We start from the raw sequence: 21,849 nt of genomic DNA, 5'->3' as shown, positions 1-21,849 counted from the left end.
CCACTGTGGTCTCCTGGAGAAGGAGACCCAGGTCCAGAGGTGGTGATGCCACAGACTCCACCGAGCTCAGCAGCCCCTTCCTCTCCTCATCGTCAAGGGGACAATGCTGCTGCCCTGCAGCAGCTGAGAGGAGGGAGTTGCCCAGAGAGGCCCTCAGACAAGCCACCAGGATCTCAGTCTTCTGTGGAATATTGTTAAACATACATGAAGTGGAAGGTCACCTCTTAAAACTCCAGTCACCGTAGATGACTGTATTTCTACTCGTCAGACCCGAGTTAACATTTCACCACTTTTGCTTTATGCATGTTGGTTATGTATTTATGCATCTTTTTATTCGAATTTAAGCTGAAGACATCAAGGCACGTCAACATTCCACCTGCCTCTCTCAAAAGCAGCCCCCACACCCCTACAACCACAACACGCCAGCCATCGCACCTTGGAAAAGGAGCTGTATGTATATGTATATGTATATGCGTGTGTGTGTGTGTGTGTGTGTATATATATTACATTGTTGCTCATTTTTGTGTGATGGATGTTTGATTTACCTCTCAGGTGTAATCCCCATAAAATTCCCATCATCAAGTCCCCTGTGAACTGGCCCCAGTTTCTCCTGCTCTCCCCTCCCCTGTTTTGATGCTGCTCCCTCCCCTTCCCCATTAACCTTCTAAAGAGACCGGCCAGTTGACCTGCTGGGTGTCCAGGGCTGGCTGGATATCTGATTGCTTCCTCATGATGTCCCTGGATTTGTTTTCTTAGCCTCCTATAAACTGGCCTAAATGTTTGATTACATTCGGGTTAACTCTTTTTGGCGAGGTTGGTCAGAGATGGGGCTGTTTTGTTGGGTGGCGTGTGATGTCAGGTACCGGCTGTTGATGATTTAGGACAGGAAGCCATCTCTCTCCACTGTCAAACACCTTTTTCACTCTATGACTCAGAATAATCTATGGGGGTAATGGCCTGGACCCAGCAAATTTTCACCAAATGGTTTTAGCTGCCCCTGGGCGTCCTAGCATCCTAGCCTGAATACATCAGGCACCCCATGACCCCCTCCCCAGGCTCAGTCATTTGCTAGCATGGCCCACAGAACTCAGGAAAACTGCTGGATTCCTGGCCAATTATAAAGCAACACAAGCAAGGAGAGTCGGATGGGAGATGCTGAGGACACAGTGTGGGGTGGGGTGAACAATGTGCTTCCAAAAAATTAGGGTAAATGCTTTTCATTTTGAGCTAGAGACACTTTAAACCTTACTATTATTATAAATCAACTCAAAAGATTGTTTTTAAATAGTGGCAAAAACATGCAACATGAAAATTAAATGGATAGTCCAGTAGTATTAAGATATTCACATTGTTGTGCAATTGAGCTCTCAACCCTTTTCATTTTGCAAACTGAAACTTTGTGCCCATTAAACAGCTTCCCATTTTCCTTCTCCCCCTCATTAATTGTCGTTTTGTTTTCTGTCTCTATGAACCTGTTTCCACACCTCACATAAGTAGAATCATAGAGTACTTGTCTCTTTAACATTTTAAAAAAGATTTATTTATTTTTACAAGACTGGGTACAGTCAGAAGCGCGGGAGGGCGAGAGAATCCACCAGAGCCAGAGCGGGGAGCAGAACAGGCAGACTGATGAAGTACACTGCTGAGGGGAGCAGCGGGGAGACAGGAGAGGTCTGTGCGCCATGTGGGACCCTCGCTGGAGGCCGGGGATCGAACCAGCGCTGCTGAGGCTGTGGGCAGCTTCACAGCCCAGCGCTCAACCGCTGCGCCGCTGGGGAGGCCCTAGGGTACTTGTCTTTTTGTGGCTGACTTCACTTAGCATGATGCCCTCCAGGTTCATTCATGCTGTAACACGTGGTAGGATTTCCTTCCTTTTGGGGGCTGTATAATATTCCACAGTAGGGATGAACTGTGTTTTGTAGAGTCACTCAACAGCTGATAGACAAGGGAGTCGCTTCTACCTCTTGGTTACTGGGAGGAATGCTGTTATGCACATGGGTGTGCAAATACCTCTTTAAGACCCTTCAATTCTTCTTGCTATATCCCCAAAGTGGGGTTGAGGGAGCAGGTGGAATTCCCATTTCATCCATCATGCACAGGAGATACTTTCAATGATCCATTTCAGACTAAAGAAAGGAAAGGCTCAATTCTGATGGCAGGGGATACGTTTTTCCTTTTTTTTCAAATACACAATGTATGGACTTTCATTTATTCAATCGTTTACAATTCTGAGGTTGTGATATGGGTAGAAAACAGATCATTGGATTTAGGTCCCTGGTCCTGGAAGGGCCCACAGTGATTAAGGTAAAAGGACTGTTGTTCTTTTTTTTTTTTTTTTTTAAGATTTTATTTATTTATACAAGCACTGGGGTACCGACCAGGGGCTCCAGAGGGTGAGAGAATTCACCAGAGACAGAGCAGGGAGCAGAACAGGCAGGACCAAAGTACACTGCTGACAGGAGCGACGAGGCAGGAGAGGTCTGCTGGGCCATGTGGGAATCTCCCCGGCCAGCTGGGAATCGAACCTGCACTGTAGAGGCTGCGGACAGCTTCACAGCGCTTGCTCAACCCGCTGCGCCACCACCAGGGAGGCCCTGAAAGGTTTTTGTTCTTCATAACAAGCCCCTTTTCAACCACTCCAGCTTATGATAATGAGGTGACTTTCCAAAAGTCCCTGAGGATGGGGCGCTGACTGCAAGGGTAACCAACCATGTGATTAGGGAACTCTCATGTCAACGCCTCCCTCCCACCTCACCTCTGGCGGAAGGGAGAGGGTGGGGGCTGAGCCCACACCAATGGTCTGCGACTAATTCAACCGCGCCTAATAATGAAGCCGCCATAAAATCCCAACCCGAAGGGGGTTCAAGGAGCTTCCAGGTTGCTTCACACTTGCAGGTGCTGGGAGGGTGGGGCACCCAGAGCAGGCACACACCCCACCCCGCACTGTGCCCTCAGCATCTCCCATCTGACTCTCCTTGCGTGTGTTGTTATATAATTGGCCAGGAATCCTGCAGTTTTCCTGAGTCCTGCGGGCCATGCCAGCAAATGACTGAGCCTGGGGAGGGGGATATGGGGTGCCCAATGGATAGGCAGTTGGTCAGAAGTCTGGGGGAGCCTGGGCTTGCAGCTGGTGTCTGCCGGGGCCATCTCGAGCCTGGGTGGTCCACATGAACTGTAACCACTGGTGCCAGATTACTCGGTGTGGAAAATCCCACACATCGCGTGTCAGTGTTTTGTGGGTGGTGTAATAATGCACAGGAAACAAAGGAGTTTTTCCTTTTTGGACAATCATTGCAGTTGTTCTTTCGGCAGACTGAGCTGCGGACCAAGTCTGGCCAGCAGGAGATTGTTTCAAAGCGCGTCCTCTGACCTCTTGAAACACCCTTGTCTTCTTTCTGGAAAAAACACCCCCAAGCCCTACTTAGATTTCAGGGTCAGCCATTCCTCCAAGGAGGCCTGGTTCCTTCTGGGGGCGGGGGGGGGGGGGGGGGAGAGACTGGGCCCTTCAGGTATGCGCTGGGCCAAGGGGCCGAGGCCTCTGTCCCTGTCAGTGGCAGGAGGTAGGGTTTTTATTTTTATTTTTTTTTGAATCATGAACTCAGGTTCTGACATTTCTAATTCAAATTTAACTGATTTTTCTAAATTTCTTTGATTGTATTCATGCTCCTTCCTGTTTTGTTCTGCAATTCCTCACGACAACGGCTGTCTGTGGCTTGGCCTTTCCACTTTATCTCTCTCGGGGATCATGAAAATCTGCCCATGGGGGACATCTTCCTCATTCTTTTTTTATGGCTCAACGGCACTAAAAAAATTGTTAGTATGAAGAGATTTGAAAACATAGAAACATAGAAAGGGCAGTGAGTCCTCCGGTGCCCACCACTGAGCCTGGCAGTGACCAACTCGTAGGCATTCGTGAGGGTGGGGCGGGAGGGCCGGGAGCTTTGGGCCCAGTGACCCTGGAGCAGGGAGCCCTCTCCTTCCACCCACCTTGCTCCCCTGCCTGGTCACTTGCCAGGTGCTCGGGAACCCCCTCGGGAACCCCCTCGAGGGGCCCTGGAGGCAGGCGTGGCTGGGCCCACCAGCACGTGGGCGGAGCTCGAGGCAGCAGTGCACCGTGGAGGAAGCAGCGGGACACCAGGGGCGTGAGGAAGGGCTCCAGCCAGCGGAGCGCCTTGGAGGCATCCTCCCCTGGGGAAAGGTGTGGGTGGGGGAGGGCAGTGGCGTGGCAGAGAGAGGCTGGAAGTGGTAAGTGGGCCGCTGGCTTCTCTCCCCAGGGGAGTGGGTATCGCACCCTGGCAAGAGCAGGGTAGAAAGAGGTAGAAAGGCCGGCTGGAAGGTGCTTGATGGGCATGGGAGGCGCAGAGAAACCCAGCAATTTGCCACAAGTGGGGTGAGCGCCTCAAATGAGCAGTAATAATGGCAAGAAGGGGTTCCTGAAGTGACCCGTCAGATGGGGGAGCACATGACTCCAGGAACGTGCTGCGGGCCCGGATGGCTCCCCCAGACTTGGAACTGCAGGAAGAGGGGGTGGCAGTGGATTTCAGCTTGAGAGTTGTCCGCAGGGATGGGCCCATCAGAAGCCACTGCAGGCCCCAGTGCCCCGGTGGCCAAGCTCCACGGGAGACACCGGCCACGTGCTGCTGCTTGGGCCTGAGGGGATGGGCGTCAGAGCTCGGGGCAGGCTCGTGGCAGGGCTGGACGTACCCGGCGGACAGCAAAGGCTGTGGGGAAAGTCCCATCTCCGAGCAGGAGGAAGTGACCCCGGCCGCTTTCATCAGCTGAGTGCTTGTCTCCTACTCTCGACCAAGAAGGAGCTGGATCACGGCAAACACCCGCAGGGTGCCCGGCACCGCAAAGGGCACACGTGCCTCACGGATTCCTGCAACCACTTTGAGAAGCTTTACTGCGCTGATGCGCGCGAGAAGGCTAGCGGGGCAGGGCCCGAGACACACCCCAGAACAACTTGCTTTGCACTGTGATGGAGCATAGGTGCCGGCCACGCATACACTACCGCTCCCACCGCTCCCCAAGGCCCCCGTGATGCCCTGGCGTCTGGACAGGCGCCCTTGTCCGAGTCTAGGGGTCAAGCCCCCTCAGGACTGAGGGGCGGCAGCAGCTCCCCTCTCCGGGGCTGCACAGCCTGACAGAGGAGGGAGCGTGTGGGGAGGGGCAGGGGTGACCCGTTTGTCTCAGGACCGCAGGGGCAGGCTGGGCACGGGCCTCGGGCTGCCCATCAGGTGCAGTTTCAGACCCTCCTCTAAACTCCCACCCGCCCCTTGAGGCAACACAGCTCTTCACAGCCCAGCTTCCTTCCCCAACACCCGGCCCTTCCGCCGCAGGGCAAGGCGGGCAGAGGTCCCCCTGGACCTCTGGTGGCCGGGAAATCTGTTTTGACCCGAGAGGGGCCCAGGCGCTGCCCAGCTGGGGGCTGCTGTGGGGCAGAGATAACAGGCATAGGAAGGGCGGGGTGGCAGGACCCTCCCGGGAGCCCAGAGTTCGTGGAAACAATGAGCGCCCCCCTGGCCAGGGCAGGAGGTGACTCATCTCCCTGCAGCGCGAAACACTCACTGGGCACTGGAGGCACGGGCGGTCTTGGCCAGGCGCCCACCAGCACCACCCCCCATGCAGGTCGGGGATCAACCCCAGTCCGTGTGGCAACTGACTTGACTTGAAAAGCCTGGATGTGTCTCTGGGGCCCAGGGAGGGCTCCGTGGCCCCCAGGGGAGCAAGGCCCCCAGGGGTGCAGATGGCGGGAACGCAGGTCTCACCCACTCTCCTGACTCCCGCGTGCCAGAGGCATCCGTTGGGAATAGCTGGCGACTTTGTGGGTTGGCGCCTCTGAGCAGCGCCACAGGCTTGTCACCCTGCTGTCAACCCTGAGCAGTAATTCCAACCGAGGAGAGGAGAGGACACCTGCGCTCTCGCGTGCGCCTGCACCCGGGCCGGGGAAGAGGTCAGGGCAGCCTTGACGCCAGAGCACGGCATCTTTAATAGAGCGACCCCGGCCCCGGAACCCGCTCCACTGCGGCCTCCCGGCTGGACCGCCACACAGAGACTCCTGTCGGGGTGGCATCTGGGGGGCAGGGCCTGCCCCAGTCCTGAAATATACAAAGTGGCCGCTCCGGCGGGCATCGGCTCTGCGCCACAGTCTGCTCAAGCCTGGAGCGTGCCCTCCCTCAGGGAAAGATTGTCCGAGCACCCGAGCCACACTCTCGTCACTGCTTGGCCTTCTTCACGATGGTGCCCACGGCAGAGATCACCGTGGTCTTGGAGCCACTGGCACTGGTGGTCACCGTGACGACGGCCGGCAGAGTGGCCGTGGTGGTGAGGATGGTGGGCTGCGCTATCGTCGTCACCGGGATGGCCGAGTCCCACTTGCTCTTTCTCTTCTGGGCATCTGGGAAGACGGCAGGAGAGGAGTCAGAACCAAGACGGGGCACGAAAGACCCGCCCTCTCCCAGCAGGCCGGCGGCCGGGGCTCAGGGCACAGACACCCAAGGAGCTCTAGCTCAGAGCGGGCTGCCAGGGCCCTGGGGCCCCCACCCTGCCCCAGAGCTGGCTTACAAACTCCAGGCTCAGGAAAAAGCATGGAAGGCTGGGCGTGGGCCCGGAGGCCCGTGGTGCCTGCTCCCCAGAACAAGGCGGGCCCTCACTCCCTCTGCGCCGTGGCCAGGGGCAGAAAGCTGTCTCTACCTGCCACGGCTGTGCTAGCCGTCGTGGTGGTGGTGGCTGTGGCGTTGGTTGTGGTGCCTTTCTTGGTGCCCGTCACAAACTCAATCTGAAAGGGGAGCATGAGGAGAATGAGACCTGGCGGAGCAGTGACCCCTGTCCCCCGGCTGGCCGCTGCTCTGCTCCTGGGGGACAGGAGTCTGACGCGCAAGGAAGCTTCGAGAAGCAGCTCTGCCACGACCGCTGGGCGGCACGGAGGGGGCTTTTACTATTGTGAGGCGCTCTCCAAGCAGGCACCGGGTCCCTGCCAGCACCTCCACCTGCTGTCCACCCCTGGGCACCGCCCGCCACGTCTCATGTGCCCAGGACTTCCTGTTACCCTGCAGGAGGCAGTGCCTGCCACACAGGGCAAGGACAGCTCTGCCTCCAGATGTTAGACAGGTCGCCCCAACAGGCCTGGGATTTGGAAGGGTGAGGGCAAGCGAGGGGAATTTCATCCAGGATTAACAACACTCTGGGACTCTGTCCCTCACTTACTTTGGTTCGTTCCTTTTTGGCTTTTTCCAATTTGTCCATCTCGATCTTCTGGGCTTTGGCTAGAAGGAGGAGAAGCATCACAAGAGCAGCCCCGGGGAACGCCCACAGCAGGAGACACTCAGGCCAAGGGACCGCAGTCCAGCACGCGCCCTCCCCACCGCTGTCTGACCCACTAAATTCAAGTCTGAGTGGCCCAGCGTCTCCTCTCACGATGTGTGAAACTAAGGCCAGAATGGCTGGTGGCAAGCAGGGGTCTCCAGCTCAAAAGCCTGAGGCTGGGGGTCGTGCACCCCATTTTAGGAGTCAGCTGACCTTTGCCCTAAGACAATGCAGCTGGCAGAGAGATCTACCTCCCCACTGACAAGAAGCTGGAATGAAAATGTTGGCAACTAATTCAAATTCCAGCAAGACACACATGTGGGGGCCAAATACCCCACAGGCCAGGTCTGCCCCTCTGGCTGCTGCTGGCTGGAGACGTGGGCACACGTACCCTCAGAGTACTGTGGGCATCTCAAGTTCCATGCTGTCACCGGTCTCAGAGCAAGTAGTGCCTTGGTCTGGCCACGTCACACCTGCCTGGCCAGCCCCCGGCGCCCTCACACCTCAGCTCTAGCATGACTGCCCTGCCCGGCGGCCTAGCTAGGGGGTCCTGCTTGACTCGCTCCGGCCCCCACTGTGCTAACACTCATCACGGTGGGGTCACTTCTTCAGTGTGTCCACTCGGCGGTTCTCTCAGCCTCGTAAGTCAAGGATGGGGTCTGTCACGTTCCAGACTACGGACCTTCAGGGGGCCCTGAAATACATGCCGCCTGGACTTGTGACTGACAGATGGACAAGTGGATGGACAGACGGATGGGCGGGCAGTAGCTACCCACCTAATGCTTCATAGTAGGAATCCTCAGACCAGCCATGGGGGTCAAACATATCCTGAAAAGACAAAGTTCAAGGCGCCATCAGCAGGGGCCAGTGGACGACAGAGAGCTGAGACCCCAGTCTCCGCTCCCGTGTTTCCATGACCTTCCTGGCCCGAGGGCTCAGCCTTCACCCCTGGGCTCCAGGCAAGGGGGGCCCGTGTCTTCTCGGGAATCTGGTGGCAGCAAGGCATTCGTTCAGCAGCGCCCCGGCAGCTTTACAGGCACAAAGGGACCCCACACTCAGGCCACCCAGGGGCCCAATCACTTTACTGGACCATTTTTGAGCGAAAGTGGTCAAATAAGAGTAGGGAACTGCTCTTCTGCCAGAAGTGAGCTCGCCGTCCCCCTCGGGGCTCGCCTCCCCGCCACGGCCTCTGTGCGGGACACACCTTTGGGTAGTTGGTGCCCAGCTCATCGATGGCACAGAACTGGATCAGCTTCTCATAGATGCTGGAAGAAGAAAACCGCGAGGCACTGAGCAGGCCCTAGTGCCACGGCCCTACACGACCCCAGATTCCAGGCTGGGAACCAGCCAGTTCCTAGGCTGAGACGAAATTTCAACCCTGTCAAACTTTTCAGCAGGCTTCCTAGGGCCTGACATAAAAGTCACTCTGTCCTCCACCTCCCAGACAGGTGGACGTGGATGGTGCTGAGGGGTCTGGCTGCACGTTTCTGTCTTATCTGGACAGCATTCTTCAGTCTGTGCAGCTGGTCGGGGCCATGACCCTGGGCCCCACACAAGGGGAAGACCGAGAGCCGGCAGGACCATCTAGCCCAACCCCTCATCCCCGATGAGGCCCCAAGAGGCGAGTGCTCCTTAACGCAGGCCCCTCGGCTCCCTCTCTGCATCCTGGTCTCCCTGCTTAGTCTAAACCTGGAAGGCAAGCCTATGGAGGAGTCGTGCGCTGGGGCCGGCCCCTTAGCTCAGGCGGGACCTGGGCCTCCATGGGGCGTCTGGTCCCCAGTCCAAGATCAACGACTCAAGTGCCCCCGCTGGTCACGGGACACTCACCTGGGGTTCCGAAACTCTTTCTTCCTCTGGATGATGTAGTTCATATCCATTCCCTCCTTTATCTTCCGCTCGTAAAGCTTCTGGATCTTATCCTGCGGAAGAGGAGCAGAAGGGCACCATGGCAGAGCCCTGCCCCCCACCAACTCTAGACTGCGGGCACAGGGGCTGTGCGGAGGCTTGGACACTGGAGACCCAGGGGCGCTGTGATGCCTGCTCGGTCTCTTCTCTTCCTGCACCCAGCCCTCCAGCGCTGAGCACAGACAAGGTGATGGCGACCAGTCTGTTTCTGTTTTGCTTTTCCTGCGTGGCTACTAGCGTGAGCAGTAACAGACCCAGGCAGAGAAGACTCGGAGAAGATGCCGCGTGAGCCTCCAGGGGTTCCCAGCCCCTGAGTCACTGGGAGTCTCAGGCACTGGAGGGATTTTCAATTTGAACTGGGATTAAGTCCTTGGTGGCAGACCTGGGCAGACTGGAAGGCAGTTTTCAGATTTGGTCTAACACACTTCCTAGTGTCCCTCGTGGGGAGACTCAAGAGTCACTTATAGTTGTCAGGGGTCAGAGTTCATGTCTCTTCAACCCCTCCCCACCCATGGCCTTCTCTTGGGTTTTCACTGGGAGACAGGACTATCCGGCAGGGATCCAGGTCAGTGCCATAGGTGCCCCCCAAAGACCATGCCCACAGCACATGGCATTGGCAATGCCCAGTATGTGATGAAGCCACAGAAGCAGTTTTGGGCTAGAGCCACCTCTGAGAGCAACAGTCTTACCCAGGAAGGCTGGCACCAGCCTGGGTCTCTCTGCAGCCTCCCCCACTAATGGCAGCTAAATACGCAGACTCCAGAAGAAAACATTCAGGGTCACTCTTCTCCTGCGAGAGGAAGTGGGGAGGGCTGCAGGTCCGAGTGGCGCCCTTCAGGAACACGGGGAGAGGGGTCCCCCACTGAGATTGGTCATGCAGCAGCAGGGAGGAGAGAAGCCAAGAGCGACAACCCTCTTTCCTCAACGGCACCTCTTCCAGGGCACAGGGAGGCCTTCCAGAGAAGGCGCGGAGGGCCGAGGTGGCCCTGTATCTGTCAGGTCCTGGCTCCAGTGCCGTCAGAGCAGTTTCCCCATCTCAGGTGAACTACATGCTTGCTGAGCGCCACAGCTTCACCACGGGAGGAGCTAAAAGGGACCATATTCTGCACTTGAGGGCCGAGCTAGTCAGTTGTATGCCGGGCATGGAGGTGATGGGCAGAGGGGCAGACCACTCAGCAAAGGGAGAGGACTTCTGGGAAGGGAGGAGAATCTGTGCTGCACCCTGGTGCAGCTCCTGCCCAGCCCACCACATTCGCAGCCCCAGGCCCCATTAGTCATCAGCCTGCTGGGGAGGCAGAGTGCTGGGGGTGGAGCCTGCGGTGCCAGCAGAAGCTGTGGGGCGCAGGGTAGAGCAGGTGGGCCGGGAAGCACTGAGGGGTAGCCTTGCGTGTCTGCCCGACAGTCTGGCATGAGTCCCACGCACAGGGGAACCCGCAGAGGAACGCAGAGAAACAGGCAGAGCGGCTGAAAAGGAGGGGCACATGCCTCTACTCCGAGGTGCTGTTCCCCAGGGAGCAACTGTGCTAAACGCGCCATCTCTTGGGGTTTCAAACACCTCAGGTGGGTCTGTATGAGATTTGCGAGGCAAGAAGTCAGGGAAGCGGCACCTTAGGAAGAAGATGGGGATTTCGTGTTCCGAAGTGCAGTTGGTCTCGCATTTCTGGAATTTGCTAATTTAACATCCTGATGGTCACTCAGTTCCTTGCGAAATTCCTTCTGAGACATTCTCACAGGCTCAGCTGGGTGCACGAAAGGGATGTCACTGCTCTGCGCCGAGTGACCTCGCCAGGGCTGCCGACTCCCTCCCCCCGGTCTGTTCTTTCACAGAAGCTTCTGAGAGGCAGATCAAACCAGGCCCCCGACGCAGCCTCATATCTACAGGCCTCGGCAGGCCAGCTCTGCGCTTACCTGTAAGTGATTTGAGCATCTGCCAGGGGGTTCTGGGGGGATCTTAATCTCATCAGGTGACATATTCCGGACTCTTTCAGAAAAGGAAGCTGTTGGAAGAACAGACAAGTTCTGCAGGTATGTGGGAGATGTGGGGTTTAAAACGGGGGATGTGGACAAAATTAAAAAGTCACACAGGGCGTTTCTGGGGAGGGGTGACCGCACTGAGACAGTACATCAGGGTGTCGTATGAACTGAGACCAAGTGACCGGAAGGAGCCTGTGTGCCAACAGACAGAGGTTCAAGTGCACGCGACGGTGCTGTCATGCGCACTGGGAGGGACAGGAGCAGGGTGCAGGGCAAGCCAGGAGCTGCGGCCACTGCCAGTTTCAGGCTGGAAGTCTTGGAACCTGGGGCTGATGAGACATGCCCCGCTGGCTGGCTGGCAGTGTGGCCAGCTTAGCACCCCAGTGAGATGCCCCTGAAACCCGTCCGGGCTCTGGGCACCCAGAGCTGCGGGCCACCATCCTTCTCATAGCAGACTATAGATAAAGGTTCTGAGGCTTTGGATTCAAAGCATTCAAAACTGTCTTGGGCATCAGTCACGTAAGAAACAGTCCCACTGGTTACTAGCTTAGGGCCTTTGAAACATAAACCAATGGTGCCTCTCTTGGACTCATTCTTGGGAACAAAAGGTCTGATTCTGATGGGAAGAAACACCACCTCAGGGACAATGCCCACTGCTCTGCCACTGCCCACCCAGGTTCTTCTCTCCCTCCCCAATCCCTGCCCGTAGCCGCTGGCCACCCTGGCGACTGCAGAGCGTGCACTGGATCCTCAGACAATGCACTGTTTGTTGTAAGAGTCTGTCTGTGCTCTTGAAAACATTCACTCATGAAAAGGCGCATACAGTGAGCAAAGAGCAAAGGAACAGGGTGGGGTGGGGTGAAGGGAAAGAATGAACAAACCAGCACAGACAGCCCAGCAAGTACTGACTGGGCACCTACTGTGTGCCAGGTCTGGGCGGGGGCAGCGCTCACCCTAGTGGCCGTGTAGGGCTGGCCGCACAGCCTCCCCTGCCTCCCCAGGCTGGTTAGCATTTTCTTAGCGGAAGGTACTTTGAACCCTGCCTAGCTGTGCTGTTACTGGAGAGAACTCGGAGCTGAGAGGGCTGAGGCCACGGCTCCGCGGGGCTGCAATCATGGAGGCTGGGGCCCCGGGCCCAGGGCAGGGCCTCAAAACATAGCCACTCGTGCCGCAGACTCACTCCGGATGCTTCTGGAGAATGGAGACTGGGTGGCACGTCCTGTAGTGGATGCCAGGCACCCACGCAGCCCAGGAGCAGTTTCCACCAGGGGACTATGTGCTTCCCTTTGCCCAGCACCCTCTTTTTGTCCCCTGAAGTCAGGGTGACACCCAGATCTGGCTGGAGTTCAAGTCCTGACCTCCTCCTTCCTAGTCCTGGGAGAGGAAGCAGTTCTGAGCCTCAGGCTCAAGCAGGCTGCAGAGGCCAGCAGAGGGTGGAATTAGTTGGGGTGAGCTGGTCCTCCCCAGCAAGCTGGGAGGGCCTGGGCAGGCTCAGGCACACAGGCAAGGGGGGCAGCCTCTTCCGTGGGGTGGAGATTGTGTGCATGCATGTGGCAGAGACAAAGAACGCCCTTTGGCATTTGCCAGGAAAGCCTTTTGGAAAAACAGGGTGTGACAATGTTGCCATAGCAACCCAACCACACTCTGGCTACAATGGTATACAGTATGGGGGGGGGCAGCCCCCCCAAACTCCCAGGCCAGGAACAAGAAAATTCCTAGGGAGTTACTGGCAAATAATCTCCCTTTAACTACCCGAGGTCGATCATGGTAGAAAAATATCAGGGATGATAACATACTTTGGGAGGGAGGCCGCACCACAGGGCTGATGACAGCACATTACTGCGAAGGTTTAACTCTTATTTCACTACTGGCTAACGCTGCCAGTCTCTCACCGGGCTTCATTCATGCAGTAAACCTTGCCACAGGCCTGCATGCCAGGACAATCTGCGGTGTATCCGGAGAGAAGGACAATCTGTGCTTCTAGGCCTCCACCGGTGGTGGTGGGGGGGTGTCTAGAAACATACCCCCCTAAGGATGCAGGGGCTACCGTAAAGGGGACACGCTCAGGAAGCAAGATGAAACTTGTTCCATAGATCTGAGGGGCAACTTTTGGTGATTCTCTCTCCCAGCGGAGAGGAAGCCCCAGCACGACGCTGGGAGAGGGTAACCATCCAGGCGAGTAAGGACCCACACACACACAGAGCCTCCTGCCACCTTCTCAGCAAACACGTCAAGAAACATGACCGTGGGCCCCTGGAGGCCGCCAGGTCTGTGGCTGCTTCGGGCGCCGGGGGCGCTGTGGAAGGGCAGCAGTGCTCAGGATCCGGGAGGCCCGTGTGACTCAGCCCCGCACACGCCCAGGTCAGAGAACAGCGCCGGTCTGGTAGCTGCCAGGCAGGAGTCTGAGCAGCTGCTCCTTAGCAGTCTCACAATGTGGGAGAGGGAAAGCCTCAGGGGCGCTGTGGGCTGCAAGCAAAAGGCGTGGGGTGTCCTGAGCACATCAGAGACAGGGAGAATGCAATGGCTCACCACCCCTTAGCCATGGGCGGCCCTGGAAGGCACCGACAGGGCATGTGCGCTTAGCTCTATTAAGCAGCCACAGTGGGTCTCATCTGCTCCAAGCAGCCCGACATTTCCCACACATCTGAAAACACTTCTGACACTAGGGGGCAACTCTAGAGTCCTCTCCAGAGGCTTGAGCTAAAAGGAGCCCAGGCAAGGCGGAGGGGCTGCCCACAACGGCCAGGGAAGGGGAAGCTGCTCTGCAAGCTAAACCAGTGAGCAATGGCTTGAGTGGTCAAAACCAGGAGGCTTCAGGCCTCCCTGGTAGTACAGGGGTTAAAGTCTCAGCGTTATTAAACCATCACCAGCCACTGCGGCCTAAGTTCCATCCCAGGCCAGGGCGCTAACCCACATGGCGCAGCAGACCCCTCCTGTCTCACCTCCACCCCAGTTCTTGTATGCATAAATAAATAAAATAAATCTTTTAAAAAAAAAACCCAAAAGCCAAAAAACAGGTGGCTTAAAGCTCTGCCCCATTCTCCCTGGGTGCGTGTGCAGAGCAAGAGTGGGGGGTACCCCCCCCCCGCAAGGAAGCAACTCTTAGCAACGCCGAGAGCCTGCCTGTTCCAATGTGGATGGCCCTCCAAACGAGTATGGCAAGTGCAGAGACCGACCTAGGCAAAGCTTCTGACTCCATCTGTGCCCGTGGTTCTCAACTGCGGGCAATTCTGGCCTACCTCACCCCCCACTCACAGCAATGCCTGGGATCACATCTGAGGTGGGGCGTGTTACCGGCTCCCTTGGGTAGAGACCAGGAATGCTGCAGCAACACCCCACCACGCCCACGACGGGCCCTGCACCAGAGAACGCCGCAGCCTCACAGGTCCGTAATGCCGAGGTGGAGAAACCCTGATTTATGTGGAATGCTAAAAAAGGCAAAACTATTGTGAAGAAAAGAGACGACTGTGCCCCAGGCTGAGGGGGGGCAGTGCCAGTTTTCCCTTGGCAGGGAAAACACAGGAAGTATCCGGTGTGGGAAATGCTCGGCCATCGATGTCGTGATGGGGTTAGCATGACCGCACGTGTCTGTCAGACTCTCCACATGACACACTTCAAATGGACCAGTCTACGTAAATTACACCTCAGCAGGGCTATTTTCAAAATGTGGAAGGAAAGAAAAGGTGCAGTTGCTTGGGGAAGATGTCCGGGCGAGAGCGCTGTCTCCCAGCTGGACACAGCAGGGATGGGGGCCGAGACTCCAGTCCACAAGCAGCCCCTGGTCACCACTTGCGAGAGGCCAGGGGCTGTGGCAAGTGTGTGCTCCGCTTCCCTGGCCCACAAAGCTCACTGGTGTGTCCTAACGTGCCATCTTCTAAAGAGCAAACCGAAGGTTTTAGCAAAACCCTGGCTTTTGCACAAGGACTGCAAAGACTCACTCTATTCATCAGGGACGGCAGGAGAAAGGCAGAGCCCACTGGGGGCCTGCTCTGGGAGGTCAGTCCTACCCACCCAATCTCACAGGACAAACAGAATGATCCTTTTCTGGGCCCTCTAGTTCGGGAAAAGAGTAGCTGTTTTCCCAGGATCCCAGTGAGAGGATCCTGTCCTGAGAAAGGCCAGTCGGCAGAGGCTGCAAGAAGTGGCACTGGCAGGCTGAGCTCAGGGCACTGTGTCCCCAGGGCTGAAGTAAGCATGCCCTGACCCTCTCTGCCAGCACTGCCACGGGTTCTGCAGGCCACCTGCCCAAGGAGAGGGCGCCGCACAGGCACCCCACTGCAGAGACAAGCAAGGGAGTTGGTCAGGCTCCAGTCTCCTTGGCAGGGAATGGCCTGGCCAGGCTTTGGGTGGGCTCTTCCATGTCGAGGGGTGTTAAGAGACAAGAGCTACTGTAGCACAGGGCTGACAGGTGTGCCACTTTCCAGAAACTACCACTTTGCCCTCCTGAGGCACAGAGAGTCCCACACTCTGGGGCTGCAAGGTTCCTTCCAGAGACAAAGCACACAAGGACAGGGTGCGGGCCCAGGCACAGGGGGAGTTGAGTGCCAGCGGAAGGCCTCAACTGTCCCTCCACACACTGCCAACGCACCAAGCCTGGGGAAGGCAGCATGGACACAACGCCTGAGAACTACTCCTAGGGCAGCTTCCCCAGACTCCTCAGGGAATGCGAAGCCCTGACAGGGAACACAAGAAATGGCTTCCAGAGAAACAGCGGCCTTGCCTGAAGCAGAGACGCCTCATGCAGGGGCCAGCTGATTCCGGGCAAGTCTCGGAAACATGCCCGCGCCCCCCTGAGGTACTTACCAACTAATTCCTGGGGGTCTCGCTTTTCTACTTCTGTGTTATCCTGCAAGACAGAAACAGAAATACAGGGGGGTGGGGGGCGGGGAAAGGAGGGCTTGGGGTCAAAATAAGGGGGTTGTAATTGTAAGGGGAATATAAAAATAAAATTTAAATAATAAAAAAAATAAAATAAAACAATATATACATACTTAAAATAAATAAATAAATAAATAAATGCAAAATCCTCAAAAAAAAAGAAAGAAAAAGAAAAAAAGAAACAGAAATACAAGAAGGTAAGCCGGGGCCCCTGACCCACAGTTCCTCTCTTCACCGAGACCACTCAGGATTTCTGAGGGGAGACGAGGCACTGCCAGGAACCTAACAGTGAGCAGATGCCCGGAGGGTTTTCTGGGACCCCTGAACCTCCTAATACCCCCTTTCTTCCTCATCAGAGCAGCAGGGAAGCTCCAGACCCTGGTCGATCTCTCCATGGCCCTCAGCAGTGACCAAGACTGACCAGCGCAGAGGAGCATGACGGTCCGCCATCAGCTGCACGGCCCCTCCCCCAGGGCCGGCCAGTCACCCCCCCCACCCCACCCAGTACAGTGGTGGCTACTTTATAACGTGAGAGTCCCCAGAGTCGACCCAAGACTGGCTGCTCCCAGGAGATCTTTCTTACTTTTCGTTTAAGCACAAAGCGGGGAAGCTCAGGGAACCCGGCAGCAGGTCTTGAATCAGTGAGGGAACCAGGCACCAAACGGCCCCAGCACAGAGGCTGCCCCCTCTCTGGCTCCTCTCACAAGAAAAGTTTTCCTCACGGCCACCACATCCACGCGCCCTTTGGCCCCAGCCTCCTGCAGACTCCCGAGCGCTAAGCTTGCCAATCAGCCGGGTCCGCACGCACTCTGGGCCCCACTGCTCGGAGGAGCTTCACCAACCCAAACCAGCAGGAAGCCGCTCTCCAAGCCAGCCACAGGGGGCGGCAGGCTCGCCCCACTTCCATTGCCCCAACCGTACAATGGCAAGAACATGTCCATTTCCCCCACTTCTCGGGGAACCCAGCCCCTCAAACACAGTCAGATCAGGGTCTCTAGTGCCACACATACTAATGGCAGACGGTGCGCTCCCAGGAAGCTGTTGGATGTCGCTTCCTGAGGCCGTGGTTGGTGAGGGAGAGGAGACAGTGACAATGCAGCAACGGGAGACGCCCGTGGGCAGCGCCGCGGATGCCAGTTACACCGGCCACACCAGGGTAACGTCTCAGGACGGCAGGCGCGGGCACATGGCCCACGCTGACAGCAGAGCAGCCATTCTTAGCCCCATTCCCAAACAGTCCTCCCTGGTTCAGGGACAGGCCAAGCCCCTCGCTGCTCTGAACACTGCCGCAATTCATGACCCGGTGGGCAGGACGCGCAGGAGGGGCTGCCTAGCAACTCTCCAGCAGCCGCCCCCCGCCGAGCAGGCAGCAGGGCTACTGCAGAGGGGTCAGGGGTGTTGGGGGGGGCCTGCCCGCCAAGTTCAGGCTGGTCATCCATCAGCGGCGCTACAGAGAGTGCCAGTCTCCAGGGGACCCTCAACAATGCCTTTGTAGCTGGGACTCTGAAGGAGCCACCGTGTCAAAGAGCGTGGCAGCAACAAAACGCAGGGCCGCAGAAGGTCCCTCAAGCCTCCCTCTAGGGGACAGCTTTCTGGGCACGAACTGTGGGAAAATGCCCATGGCATGCCCCCCCAGCCAGTCCTGTCCCTCCTGAGGTGGGGAGAGGGGGGACCCTTATGGGATCTTCCCCCACAGGCAGCAACGCGCCAGTCCCTCTGGAGGCTCAAGGCCTGAGCTGCAGGGCGGAGGACGGAGCTGCAGATCCGCAGAGCCCTACCCTGTCCACCCCGGCGCAGGAAGTTAGTCATCAAGCAGGCCCTGTCTCTTCAGTGTTTACTCCAGGGGCTCCCGGGAAGGTGGCGGGCGGAGCCTCCCTGTGGCTCCCAGCAGAGGCCACAGGGGCAGGGCGGGCGGGCGGGGATTCCCGAATTTCACAAGGTCCTTGGGGCTCAGCGGAGGCTGTTCAGTCACGTCTCTGGGAGGAGATGATGGCACAGAATTGCCAACAGGAAGCCCCCCTTCTTTTAGTATTTCCTTTTTTTTTAGCTCGGCTCCCCATTCCCCCCAAGTTAATCTTTACACATTGTGGGGAAAAAAAATAAGCACAGTAGCTGCCTATCAACCTGCCACCTACTGCTTCTACTCTCCAGGGCGCGAGCGCACCCCGCCCCACGCAGCCTGAGGGTACCCTGAGCCCCACGGAGCAATCTTAATCCCAACCAAACATCTCCAGAAACACATCTCACTCCAGCTTCCCAGCTGTGGGCACTACCTCCACAGCCCCTCTGCGCAAGGTGCTGGCAACAGACAGGGGCCCAGCCCCAAGCCAGGGAAGACTTCTGCCGTGAGATAACACCATTAGCCGAAGTATACCGGAGCCCCCACAGGTCACACCATGTAATTTTGCCTAAGGTCTCCTGGAAAGACTTGGGAGTCTCTCTTCAGAGCTCCCACATGTGTCCCAGGCACCCCTGGGCCTTCTAAGGCCCTGGAGAATCAAGCAACGAGAAGCCTCCTGGTGGCCATACCTGGATACATCTGGAGTGTGATTCTTTGCTCTGGAAGCAGGTGGCTGAGAGCCTGCAGAAGCACCACCCCCTGCCCCCGGCCCAAGCTGCGCCTGAAGAAGAAAGGCACAGCCACAGTTCTTTTGGGTCCTAAAGCAGCTCAAACCCCCAACCCACCCCAAGCATGGGAGAGGGGTTCAGCTATGCGCCAGAGAGAAGGGCGCGGAGAGTGGACCTGGGGGAGGACTTAGAGGTGCTGAAGGAAGCTCAGCAGGCCGGGAGACTGGGGACACCACTCAGAAGGTGTCGATTACCCCAAAGATGCTTCTTAGACCCCCCCCCCCACGCCAACCGTAAGTTTCATCAGAAGCGGGGGCTGCAAGTGGAGACCCCGAGGGGCCTCTGACAGTCACCCCGCAGGCACCAGGAACTCGGCAGGAGAATGAAGCAGCGCCTGATGGTTATCTTGGAAGGCAGCCGCCATGTCAGATAAAACTCTTGATCAAAGTGTTTAAAGAGGACAAAATGAAGGAGATAGAAGAGACACATGACGAAGCTACCAGCAGTTCAGGAAACCGGTTTTACAAAACCTGGTACAGGGAAGGATTCTCGCCATGTCCTTAATGCAGCGGGGGTGGGAGGGGGGTGGGGAGACTGGCAGTAGTAATCCTTTTAGTTTCCCCCTTTTTTGGCTTGCGTCTTCCTTTTTCACAAGTAAAGAGCAACAAGAAACCGCTGTTCCTTTTCTCCTCCAAGCACTGCTTTGGCATGCGTGGGGACACCTGTCCTGACTTGCACGGAGCCGGCGCGGCCTCCAGGTGGATATTCTCAGTTGGTCAAAGCGATGAACTGAGCAGAGAGCCAGGAGGCAGAGGTCTGTCTGCGTCAGCCATCAGCAGAGGTAGGATCAGCCTCCAGGCCCAGCCGTGAGCACACGCCCCTTGGACACAAACAGGCAAAGGAGTTTCACCAGGAAGGTGAGAACAAGACTTCTGCCTGAGGAGAGGAAGAGCAGCCAAGATAAGAGCAGAAAAGTCCGATCTCTCACACCCTGCAGTTCAAGTCCAATTAAGACACAAGGGAAAACAAAACAAAACAAAACAAAACAAAACCTGCTTCTCAAAAAAGCTGAGTGAGAAGATGGGAAAGGGAGAAGGCTGAGCTGGTCAGAGAAGCCAAGCTCTGGCAAGGCCCCTCTCCCTACTGCACGCCTCCAACCTCCCCAGGCCTCCGCTGAGGCCAAGGCCCACTGAGCAGGGCACCAGGCAGGGGCATCCTGGAGAGGAGGGATCAGAACTTGCCAGCTTGGGTTCCTTAAGCAATTACGCCTGAGACTTGCAGGAATACAAGTGCCCAACAGGGGCCTCACGCTCAGGGACAGAGCCTGGAAGGTGGCTGGCCCTACAGAAGGGCCGAAGAGACAGGAACAGAGGAAGGAAGTCAGATAAGGCTCCGGGAAGCGGGCTAAACTGCCATCTGAGCTGGGAGGGTTTACTCCGAAGAAGTACCAGGTCTTGGTTGAGAGAACAGAGATTTATTTACAGCCAACAATGCTTCCTCAACCCTTCCTGGAACCAGCCCCTCAAGCATGTTTCAAGGTCCACTCTCCCACTGAGCTGCAACAAGGCCCCCCTCCCTGCTCCCCCCTTGCAGCTGGTTCTGCCAAATCTAAAAGTGGCTCTTTCTCCCCCACTCTGGGTACATTAGGCACAGAGAAAGCATTCTGAACGGGGGGGGGGGGGGGGGGGGGGCAAAGGGCAGCCTCTTCGCACTGCCAGGAGGTGGGGGGGAGAATGCTCCGGACGGACGCTGTTTGCTGTTTTCTGCTGGATGATGTAATCTTGCATTTTAAGAGTAGGTGGCAGCCAGCAGGGAGTCAGTTAGCAGAACAATGCCTTCCGAACCTGTACATTCAGTAGTCAGAGTCCAAATAAAATCTCACCTCCTGGCTGGAGCACCCACAGGAAAGTTAGCGTCACTGTGGCCCGAGGCCCTGGGGGATCCTCTGCTGACCCTTTCAGCCTCACCTCCCCTTGGCCTCTGCTCGTGGGCCCTGGCCCAGCCCTTGGCCTCGGGCCACCCCTCCCCATTGCTGCCAACTAAGCCCCAGGCAGACTTCAGAGTCCTGCTCTGTGCTCTCCCCACTTCCATTCAGCACCGTGTTCCAGTGCTACAGCCAACACCCTGCCCAACAGGTGGTACACCCTGGAGCAGACACCCCCACACTCACCCCCACCCCCCACTCTCCTTTCTACTTCAGCCCAGTTAAGGGTTTCACAGCTACCTCTGCTGGGTGCTCTAAGCCCCAGGCCTCAAACTTGTTCAAGGTCAGTTTCAGTGTGGAGTCCTGTCACGAGGCAGAAGAGGAACTAATTAAGGGGTTGGTCTGGAATTGACCTGAAATAAACCTGAAATCCAGTTCTTTGCCTTTCTTACCCCACAGCTTGCTGTTCCTAATCCTCAAACAGAGTTACTGGCTATTAAATCATATATTTATCACACAAATAATTTACTGAGCATTTGTTATGTACCAGGCCACGGGCCAAGCTCTGGGGAGGAACAGGAACAAAATTCAATCGAGGGGAATCAACTGAGGTTTCCTTCAACGAAGATCTCACTTCATTCTCAGCTGTGGAGCTGTTGTGCCCTATGAAGCCCCCTTGAGGTTTTCTGAGATGCATCTGTCACTTCAGGTTGTCAAGAAAGCAGCAGTTCTGGGACTTCTGTCAGATCTCCAAGCCTCAGACTATGACTGTGCTTTGACAGGCGAGCACAGGGATGTGGACTGAGAGCTGGCAGTTACCCCAGGGCTCAGGCTAAGTCGGTGAACCCGCTGCCCTGTGGGGACAGCCCCTTGGCACCGCTCTGGCTCAGGCTGTGTCGCCGGCACACCCAGGAGAGCCCTGGAGGAAGCCTGTCACCAGCGCGTTTCCTTCGGCTGCATCCTGCAGTTGACCAGGCCACTGCCGACGGAGACAGGCAGCAGACACAGGGCGGACGCGGCGGGGGTGGGGGCGCCGTGGATGCAGTGGTCTCCCTGTTGCTCCCTGCTCACCCCTGGGAGGCTCAGCTCCCCCAGTACAGGTGGTTTCTACAGGTAAGGGTTAAGTAGGCATGAGCAGAGACAAATTAAACCTGCCAGGAAGGTCCTTGTCCAGGAAGAAAAGGCAGGGAGGCAGAGAAGGAACAGTCTCTCAATCTGAAAAATCTGCTACCAGAGGCAACACAGCACTGCACAGCAGGTGCTGGCGCTATTGCACAGAACCAACCAGACCAAGG

At 56.8% G+C, this 21,849-nt stretch overlaps 1 protein-coding gene across 1 annotated transcript; it reads right to left on the bottom strand.

Annotated features, from left to right (window-relative positions):
• Positions 1-5,921: 5,921 nt before the first annotated feature.
• SAP30BP (SAP30 binding protein) lies at positions 5,922-17,359 on the bottom strand (the record flags this gene model as incomplete). The annotated part of the gene is made up of 9 exons (XM_084238079.1): positions 5,922-6,397; positions 6,694-6,778; positions 7,207-7,265; positions 8,082-8,133; positions 8,510-8,570; positions 9,133-9,224; positions 11,119-11,207; positions 15,988-16,030; positions 17,204-17,359. 9 exons carry the CDS (start codon positions 17,357-17,359, stop codon positions 6,216-6,218), a joined length of 819 nt encoding a protein of 272 aa, XP_084094205.1. The 3' UTR covers positions 5,922-6,215.
• Positions 17,360-21,849: the final 4,490 nt, after the last annotated feature.

The sequence above is a fragment of the Talpa europaea genome (genome assembly GCF_964194135.1).
Source record: "Talpa europaea genome assembly, chromosome: 7".
Taxonomy (NCBI): Eukaryota; Metazoa; Chordata; class Mammalia; order Eulipotyphla; family Talpidae; genus Talpa; species Talpa europaea.
The sequence above is the reverse complement of the archived record's forward strand: the minus strand, read 5'-3'. Positions and strand labels throughout refer to the sequence as shown.